General features: G+C 39.8%; 1 protein-coding gene across 1 annotated transcript in view; it reads left to right on the forward strand.

Annotated features, from left to right (window-relative positions):
* LOC102497341 (cGMP-dependent protein kinase 1) overlaps positions 1–10,255 on the forward strand; it is a 45,235-nt gene that overhangs the window by 18,738 nt on the left and 16,242 nt on the right. The window contains exons 2-3 of the mRNA XM_027770257.1: positions 1,040–1,179; positions 2,568–2,657. Of these exons, the coding sequence (XP_027626058.1) occupies positions 1,076–1,179; positions 2,568–2,657 (194 nt within the window). The 5' untranslated portion in view covers positions 1,040–1,075. The remainder of the gene's footprint in view (positions 1–1,039; positions 1,180–2,567; positions 2,658–10,255) is intronic.

Genomic DNA, 10,255 nt, shown 5'->3' on the forward strand with positions numbered 1-10,255 from the left:
GAAAAAAGAAGAGAGAGAGAGAAGCAAGAAATAACAGCCTATGTGTCTGCAGTCTAGTCTCAACAGAGACAAGGGTCACTGAATTGAGTAACTCTAGAAAAGTTTGTGGGCCAGAACTAAGGAGTCCAAGCATAAAGGACCAGGTGATCTTTTGCTACACACCTATAAAGTACAATTGGAGAAGAAATTCATTCTTATTTCTCCTTTTTGGATGAAAGGAGAAAAACTATAACATATATCCAAAACATGATATAAAATGAAATGAGATATGAAAATCAAATCTATTTTTCATCTTCTAATCTTTGTGGGCACAAAATTCATTTAGAATCCAGTTCAAGTTTATCTGAGTCAGTGGAATGAGCTTGGATAACAGTTGTGAGACTCCAGTTTGAAACTCAGCTCTAGGTCGGAGTTGTTGTGCATGCAATGTGGGTGGTTTGAGGTTCACGTTAAGGCAATACATTCTGGGGCCAGCGTGTGGCTTCGTGGTTAAAGGAGCTAGATGCTCTATGACCCACTAAGCATTAGGAGTCTAGATCTGGCAGCCTGAGCTGCATTCTGGGCATGTGTGCCATGTGTCCAAAATCCCAGCAGGATGCAGAAATGGCGTGGAAGGGATTGCAGTGTGACTACACACCATTGGGAATGCTCCCTGCCCCCCGCCTGCCATGAGCACACAAATTAATGTACCCTGGGTGGGCCCCATGGCCAAGTGGTTAAGGGAGCTGGATCCTGCATAGCCCACTTGCACAGTTTGAATCCCAGTTCCAGGGATTTGAAAACCATGCTGGGCATATCTGTGTGTGTGTGTGTGTGTGTGTGCATGCCCCAAATCCTGATAGGATGGAGGAGAAGGGATTAGGACATGACCACACCCCATGGGGGGTACTTTCTCTCTCTCCTTCTGTCTGTCTCTCTGAGGTGCACCGCTGCCCCCTGGTGGCGGGGGCGGGGGGGGAGAAAAAGAAAAGATAATGCACTCTTGTCATGTTTAATCTATGGACTTTTTCCTCTTTTATCCTTTCTGCCATTCTTTAAGGTCCAGTTGAAAAGTGAAGAATCCAAAACGTTTGCTATGAAGATTCTCAAGAAACGCCACATTGTAGACACACGACAGCAGGAGCACATCCGTTCTGAGAAGCAGATCATGCAGGGGGCTCACTCCGACTTCATAGTGAGGTAAAGGCCATTCCCGGACTGAAGTGCCAGCTCTGGGCATCCCATCAGGCATAGGACTCTCACTGCTTCTGCTCACTGCTAACACTTTTCACTCACACGAAGAAATTTATTCTTATCTGATCTTAAGAATGTTTGGATTAATTTAAAAAATTAAGTTTTGATTCTATTCTCTTTTCTAAGAGAATCAGATACTCTGAAAAAAACATTCTTTGCAGAAGAGGTATCAGGGTTTCTAACATCCATTTTCATCCTCTCTGTTACCCTAAACCACTATAGAGATCTCTGGTACTTAAAAGAAAAAAATATGAAAATTAAATTATCTAACTTAGTTATTCTGATTTTTAAAGAGTTAAGTCATTCTATTAATTATGATTATTTTAAATTTTGCTATAGGGCACGTGCACTCACCAGAGAGAGAGATAGACAGAGGGAAAGTGAGAAAACAAGCCACCAGCTCCAGGACTCAAACTATGGTCAGCCACATAGAAGTCCAGTACCTTAACTATGATGCCACCTGCTGGCCCCTACTCTGATTTTTTAAAAATATTTTTAAAAATGAAATGGCAGCTGACCTTTCCTTCTCTGTATTTTGAGAACCCCAATAAGAGGATAATGAAGAATTATTTCTACATGTAGAGAGAGCTTTTCTAGTTAAATTGCCAGTAGTATTAGCTTAAAACCAGATATAACATGAATTTAAGTGAAGAGCACATAAATTTCATATTTGTAAAACTTAACCTACTTTTTTAAAGAAGGATTTTTGCTATAGGGTTTGTGCACTCATTGGAGAGACAAAGAGATGGAAAATGAGAAATCACCCTTAGGGAGTTGGCCACACCACAATCCCTTCTCTCCATTCTCCTCTCAGGATCTTGGGCACACACACACACACACACACACACACACACAGACACACACACACACACATACACACACATGCCCAGCATGAGTTTTAAGCCTCTGGGTAGGAGACTTGAACTGTGGTAAACTAGGTGAGAGTCCAGCAACGTAACCATTTCACCATCTGCTAGTCCCACTTAATCTACTTTCTATCCACGTACACCACATGTTTATAATTGCCACAGTTACTCCAGAGTTTGTACCTGATGCAGCAACCAAATTGGAATCGATGAACTCCCAGGAAGCCCTCTCTGTCTGTAATCCATTGGAGTAATCTGTTTCAGGGACACTGTTACCCCGTGCAGTATGAAAATCAGTTTCATCAGCTATTGCATCCTCATCCCTATTGGTCGAGTTAGGTCCTTCTTGTTCGCTAAACTTTCAAGTTTGGCAAATTAAAACACTATAATGTGGTTAATCAAACATTTATATGCTTTAAAAGATGATAATATTTATAATAATTTTTAATTTCTTGTTTCAATTCACAGACTATACAGAACATTTAAGGACAGCAAATATTTGTATATGCTGATGGAAGCTTGCCTAGGTGGAGAGCTCTGGACCATTCTCAGGGATAGGTAAGAGATCTAAGAAGCTTCTATCCTGTCTTTAAAAATGGAGTTGTCCATAATGGTCTTTAAGAAGAGTCAGCTATTGTAAAGCGTAAAAATCATATCTATATTTTACATATTGCTTATATTTAAAATATAAACTAACCACTGACACAACACACTGTACTTATAGAATTCACTATACGTCTAAAACTCACTTTGTAACTACTGATATAGGTTTAGTCCACCATAAAAATGATACCTGACAGGGTGCCAGGAAGTGATGTCGTGGGTAAGGTGCTGGGCTCCCAAATGGCTAACTATGGTTCTAATCCCAGGTTTGGCAGCTTAAAAATCATACTGGGCGCATATGTGTCCATGCCCAAAAACCCAGGGGGAGAGTGGAGGAGAAGAGATTGTGGCGTGGCCATCCTCCCTGGTGGGTGATTTCTCACTTTTCCTCTCTCTGTCTTTCTGGAGAGTGTACACACCCTATGACAAAACCTAAAAACAAAACAAATAAACAAACAAAAAAATAAAGCAGGAAAAAATATGTGATCAGTACTTTAGCATAAATATTAGAATCAGACATTCAATTTAATTCATTGGTTTTATATGGAGAAAATTAGTTATTTTGAAATTATCCTCTAGATTATCAGTTTAATTGTTCCACTCATTCTCTAGATTGGCAGTTTGCTTCTGCAAGTTTTTTTCAACAGTAACTTTTTTCTCTACATTTACATTGCTCTTGGTTTCAAAATTAGCAAGTTCCCAGCTATCGCTTTTAGCCCTGAGCTGAAAAATGTACTTACTTATAAGCAGTATTTCATAAACAATCTGATTTACATTTACATTTTTATCCTTCTAGGGCAAGAAAAGTTTGTCCAGATAGTGCTGATTTGTTTCTTTTAATTATGCAAATGTATTGTGTCTTAATTTTTCATCTCGTATTTATGTAACTAGCAAATTACATTTTAAAAAATCTGTCCTATGGCATTTTTTCAGGAGACTATTATCTACCATAAATCTTCATCTAAGAAGAAAAAAGACGACAATTTTATTTTCCTATGAATAATCTTTTGATTTTCTATGTGTGAGCTACTGATCATTCAAAAGTCACCTTTGTTCCTTTTGTACATTCCTTTGTCATTTTTTGATATTTGTTACTTCATAGATAACCTGGAATAGAACAAGTGGCTCTTTATAAACTGTTGACTTAAGTTCCCCTTCTTACTGGCAGTCTTATGGCACCATCATGTCTCAGAATGACATACACTTTCAGATCTTTTATTCCTGTGCCTGTCAGGTGGATGTCTTTTTGCTGTATTGTATCCCATTACGTCAGTGTTTTGTTTCATTTCTTAAATTTAAGGTAACAGAGCATACCAGGGAATGCATCATGTCGGCAATAGGAAACAGCATAAACGTTAATACTAAGCTATTATGTCATAAGGTATTGTTAGATTATTGTTAGTTGATACTTGAGTATATTATAGACTAGGCATTGTTATTGAGGCTGGAAGATAAAGTGATAAACAGAGTAGACATGATCTCACTCCTCAGAATTTACAGGGTGTTGCACACCATTAATATTTTGATTTGTGAGTTTTTAAGAGGTTTTTGCCTTATGCTGTACACACTTGCTGGGGAGGAGAGAGAGCAAGATAGTGAGAGGGAAAGTGAGAAATCAATCTCCCAGGGTTGGTGGCCATGCTGCAATCCCTTCTTCACTCTCTTCCTGGAATCTTGGGTAGGCCATGAGCACATACTTAGCATTATTTTTAAGCCACCAGGTCTAGGACTTGAACTGTGGTCAGCCATGTGGGAAGTCCAGTGATATAACCACTATGCTATCTACCGGCCTGAATTTGTGGGTTAATAGATGATGTACCCTAATGCGTACCATTTTTTGACCTGACATTCTAATTCACTGATTCATTCGAAATATCCTCATTACTTTTTAGAATGGGAGGAGAATTTTAGGTAGAATTAAACATAGAAAATATTAATAAATCACACAGGGAGAGGATCAGCTCTACTCTCAAAAGCTTTTGGAATTTTATGCACTTCTTTAACCAGAGCAATAAAAATAACAATAATGATGAAACTCAACTTCAAGTCCACTTCTGAGGCATCAAATATGCACAGGCATCCATTCTCAATTTATTTTGGAAAATAAATACAATTTTATATTTTTCCCTACTTAACTTGAGTTTAGATTTTGTTTGTAAATTCCAGCCAAAACAAGTGAGAGGTGTCTTGATTTGCTCTTATGAAGGAGCTTACCTTGAGAGGAGTAGATGGAAGAAAAACATATCAGTGGATGTTCATTTCTCTGCCTCTGTCAGAGTGCTTTTGGGTCCTTCACTTTTTCCTTCCTGTTACCAGCTTTGGATTTGGGGTATGCATTGCCGAGCCCCCCTCACCCACTTCATATACCATGAAGAGGCATGATCTGGAGAAAGAGTGACTCCCTGCTTCTTCCTTCCTTCTAAAGGTCCAGAGAGACTAAGACCTCAACATTGAAGGCAATGGAAATATTATATATAAAATTACCAGAAGACTGGGCCCATAGTACCATGGTTAAGTGCTGTGTATAGAGAGCTGGAGCCCACATGGCTGACCATAGTTTGAGTTCCAGCCCTAGAGGCTTGAAAAACATGTCTGGTTGCCTATGTGTGTGCCCAAAGTCCTGACGAGATGGAGAAATGGGGGAAAAAAATATTGTGGCATGACCAAGCCCTTTTGGTGGATGCTCTCTGTCTCATACACTCTCTCTCTCTTTGGTGAGCATACCCCTCTGGCAATTAAAAAAATAAATAAATTCACCTCAAAATTACTAGGTTGTTGGGAAAATCATGATGTTTTTTCCTATGTGTTTCCATGCAAAAATGCATTATGACTTTCCCAATGACCCAATGTTATCCTCTGCCATTTTCTCTCTTGTATATACAGGTAGCCTTACTGCATTTTTAAAATGGATCTTGCAAGAATTCTTTACATTTATTTACTACCTTCCTCCATGAGCAAAAGAGACAGAAAGAGATATAAATGGAGAGACAGCCACTCCCAACAAGAACTTCTGCTGTGATCCATCCCACCTCCAGCCCAGCCCCAGATCATGGGCACACCTGAGCCAGCAAGTTCAAGGAGTCTCTGGACATGAATTGGGAGCTTTCCCATGTGGCTCAGCCCCACAGAGGTGTGGCATTACTGCTACACAACCAAGCAAGTCCCTTATTTAATAAGCTTTTAGCCTAGGTGAAATGTCCTTTTCCTACTCAGATATTCTGTCTCCAATTAATACTGGCACAGTGCCATCTATGGCTGAGTAGTTAAGAGAGCTGGATCTTACATATCAACTAGAGTTTGATTTTTGGTCCTGGAGGCTTGAAAACATGCCAGTTGTATGTATGTGCATGCCCCAAATCCTGACAGGTTGGAGGAATGGAGAAGGGGTGGCATCATGACCATGCACCAGTGCTTACTCCCTCTCCCTCTCCTCCGTGTCTCTTTCGCTGTCTTCCTGTCGGTCTCTGGTGAGAGCACACACCCTATAGCGATTATTAAATATATATATGTATGTGTGTGTGTCTATTTATAAAATGCCACCAACTAGCTTTCTAACTATTTATTAAAATTGGGACTAAAAGTCTTAAACATTAATTGTTAGAAAGAAACAAAAAAAATGCCATGAAAAGATTATGCATGTATGCTGTTAGTCACAATGTATACAAAAATATCTGTAGAGAGAAAAATAAAGATCCTTGTTCAATTTATTCAATCTTGGGGGGGGGGAAGCAATAAGGGAGAAGCTATTTTGACAGCATGCGGGAATGTTTTTGAGTTTGTTTGAAGAAAGGCTTGTGTGACCTGATTCTTTCCTGACCTGGAAATACCTCTGAGCCTCAGAGATTTAGCACAGGAAATCTTTGAGAGCAAACAGCATGCAGGAATGTTTTTGAGTTTGAAGAAAGGCTTGTGTGACCTGATTCTTTCCTGACATGGAAATACCTCTGAGCCTCAGAGATTTAGCACAGGAAATCTTTGAGAGCAAGCAGGCATCCTTCTCTCACTTCTCAGCTGATAGAACCATTTCCTGCCTTATGCTCTCTTTCTTCTCATCAACATGTAAAAGAAACATCGAGCAGCTATGTTTCTATTTTTAATTATCAGAGAGAAACAGAAAGATAGAGGGAGAGGAGAAAGCAGCCCATACTGGGGTCTGTTTATGCCACCAGCCTGTCTCCTCCATTTCTTTATCCTGTTGAGATTTTGTGTATGCATGCACATGTGCCTGGTGTGATTTTCAAGCTGCCTGGGTGAGACGCGGACATTCATTCTGGCCAAAAAACCAACGCCACCTATGTTCAAACAAGATTTGAGGACTATTAAGTATTTCCTTACCTTTGAGAAATAGATTATAGCATTGACATATTTATTGTTCTAATTATTTCTGGGTTTATTCTTTATTAGCTATCATACCTTGTCTTCCAGTCTATAACTTCTTGTCTTCATGAGTTCTGCTACAGTATTTAAAATAGGTGGCACAAATTATATTTTATTCTCCTTCCTTCCCTAACACTTGAAAATTAACAATCCATGAAACTTCATTAAAACTATGAAGAACTTAATAAGATAAATAAATATACTATTAATAGTATTCCCAATACTATATGGTATAATATATGACACATTAGCATTTGAATATACATTATATATTAGTATTGGTACTTAATTTCTATTTGATCTAATAAACCTTAACATCTCAATGATTTACTTAATTAGGGTTTTCTTAATACGTGTATTAATTTTCCCTACTGAATTTTTTTTTTTTTTAATTTTGCCAAAGAGCACATGTGCTCACCAGAAACAGACAGGGAGAAAGAGAAAAGTAAGAAGGCACCTGCCCCGGGACCAGCAGTTAGCGTAATGGCTATGTCACTGAACTCCCATGTAGCTGACTGTGGTTCGAGTCCTGGATCCGGTGGCTTAAACTCACACTGGGTGCATGTGCATGCGTGCCCTAGATCCTGAGAGGAGAATGGAGGAGAAGGGAATGTGGCGTGGCCATCCCCCCAGGGGGTGATTTCTTGTTTTCTGTCTCTCTGTCTCTGTCTCTCTCTTTTTGGCGAGCACACGCGCACTATAGCAAAAATCTCTCCAAAAAAAAGAAAGAAAAGAAAGCACCGCCCCATGTGGAAAAGTCATATCACAGTCCCCTCTTTTTCATTTCTCCCTCCTTCTAAGACTTTAGGCGTACACACCTGGCATTTTTCTCAAGATGCTAGGTCCAAGAACCAGCAGTTAGCGTAATGGCTATGTCTCTGAGCTCCCATGTAGTCGACTGTGGTTCGAGTCCTGGATCCGGTGGCTTCAACTCACACTGGGCGTGTGTGCGTGCGTGCCCAAGATCCTGAGAGGAGAATGGCAGAGAAGGGATTGCAGCATGGCCATCTCCCCTGGGTGAGGGTGATTTCTCACTTTCTGTCTCTCTCTTTTTTTCTGTCTCTCTGCTGAGCACAGGCATCCTACAACAACAACAAAAAAACCCCTCTCAAATAAAAAGACGCTAGGTCCAGGACTTGAACTGCACATTTGGCCATGGAGGACTTAGCTTTTTAATCAACACACTACAGGCTAGTCCCCTACTGCATGTCTTAACTAATTACTTAGAAACCAAGAATTTCAAATCTCACCCATCTCACTTCCTGGTCATACATCTGGATGTTCCCCCACAAGTGCCAAGTGATGTGTGTGTCCGTCTTCCTGATTCGAGCTTTTACATTCCATCTCAGATGAACTAATAGATGGCACAGGTTGAAGGTATTTCAGAGAACATGAGTCTGTCCTCATAATTACTTAGCCTGCCTCGCTTTACAATGGGTCATGAATCTGGACAAGTTGCAATACAGCAATCTCCAGGTGTGCACTCACTGACAGCTGGCATTAGTGGTCAACAAGAAAAGGTGAACCTACCTTTGGATGAACCTACCTACCTGCTTTGTCTTTGTTATATTCTGACATTTCAGGACTATTTATGTCAAGTGGATCAAACATGGTGATTAAATTTTTATTTGTGTATATTGATAAAGATATATAACCCTTTAGTTTTCTCTACCAAATTAGTGTCTACTGCCATCTATCTACTGTTAAAACAACCACCCGTTCCAAAGAGAGTATAAGAACCTATCTCCTATCCCTTGCTTGTTTTAATTCAAATGACACAGCTGTCAAGACACAATTATTTCAAAGAGCTGTATGAGGCTAGTGATTTATTTCTTTTAAGCAACATTCTAAACTGTTGCTAGAACAAGCTTTCGTTTCTGTTTTATATCAAATTTGCATTGTCATTTTCAATTCTAATAGCAATTTTTCATTTAGAGTCACCTTAATGTGATGCTTTATGACTGCTTTCAAGAAGTGCATTTTCAAATCCACAAAATACCTTCATCAGTTGTTTAAGATGAAACAGTACACTGCTCCTGAACATTTTATGTGCATATATTGCTCTTACTGTCAAGGTTTGAGATAAGGTTTCCATTTAATTTTTAAAGTCAGTTAAAATATATTTTCATATGGTGTATACTCAATATAGATGTGTTGAGGGAATGGAAACCAGCTTTCTAGAACTCTCCCTTTTCCAAAATGGCATAAGATTAGAGAAACCTTGAAACAAATTAAGAAGCTGTAAGATCTGAAAACCCAAAGATGTGTGAGTTGTGATCAGTTCACTTCATGGTGACAAAGGGAGAGTTCTGATTGGCAGGCAACGGAAAGGTCATTTTGGGCTGTCCATTTGTGAGACACATGGGGAAAGTGAAAGAAACAGAGAAAAGCACTCAGAGAAAAGGACTCTTCTGAGCTGATAGCCTTGGCAGTGAGAAGCACTTCAATAACAGTGAAAATTCGTGTTGTAAGCTGCCCCCCCTCCACCCCAAAAGTCTGCAGGCCTGTTAGGTATTATATTCATTAATTTCCCTAGACTAAGACAAAGAAGCTAGTTAAGAGGATGTTGGTGCTTCATTTTAATGGCTTTATTTATTCATTTAATTTTTTTTGGGGGGGGAGAGGTTTTTGCTATAGGGTACATGCGCTCGCCAGACAGACAGAGACAGAGAGACAGAAAGCGAGAAATCACCCCCCAGGGGGGATGGCCATACCACAATCCCTTCTCCTCCATTTTCCTCTTGGGATCTTGGACATGCACGCACACCCGCCCAGCGTGAGTTTAAGCCACCGGGTCTGGGACTCGAACTGTGGTCGGCTACATGGGAGTCCAGCAACATGGCTATTATGCTAACTGCTGGTCCCAATGGCTATATTTATAGAAGAGGTTTTTGATCCTCAGTTGTAATGGCTATTATTTATTAAGCACCAGTTGTGTGTCAGGCATTTATTCTAAGTACAGGAATCAATTTTTTTACTCCTCACAAGAACCCTTTCAGATAGGTACTATGATTCGCCCGATTTCGCACCTGAGAACACCGAGACCCAGAGTTAATACAATTATCTGAAGTCAAACAGTAGGTGTAGCCCAGATTTGAGCACGGGTTCTTGCTTCAGGGTCCATATTCCTTAATGTATAGCCTCCTCTTACAAATCTGAGTTTGAATCATGATTTT

Source organism: Tupaia chinensis, unplaced genomic scaffold (assembly GCF_000334495.1).
Source record: "Tupaia chinensis unplaced genomic scaffold, TupChi_1.0 Scaffold000118_1, whole genome shotgun sequence".
Taxonomy (NCBI): Eukaryota; Metazoa; Chordata; class Mammalia; order Scandentia; family Tupaiidae; genus Tupaia; species Tupaia belangeri.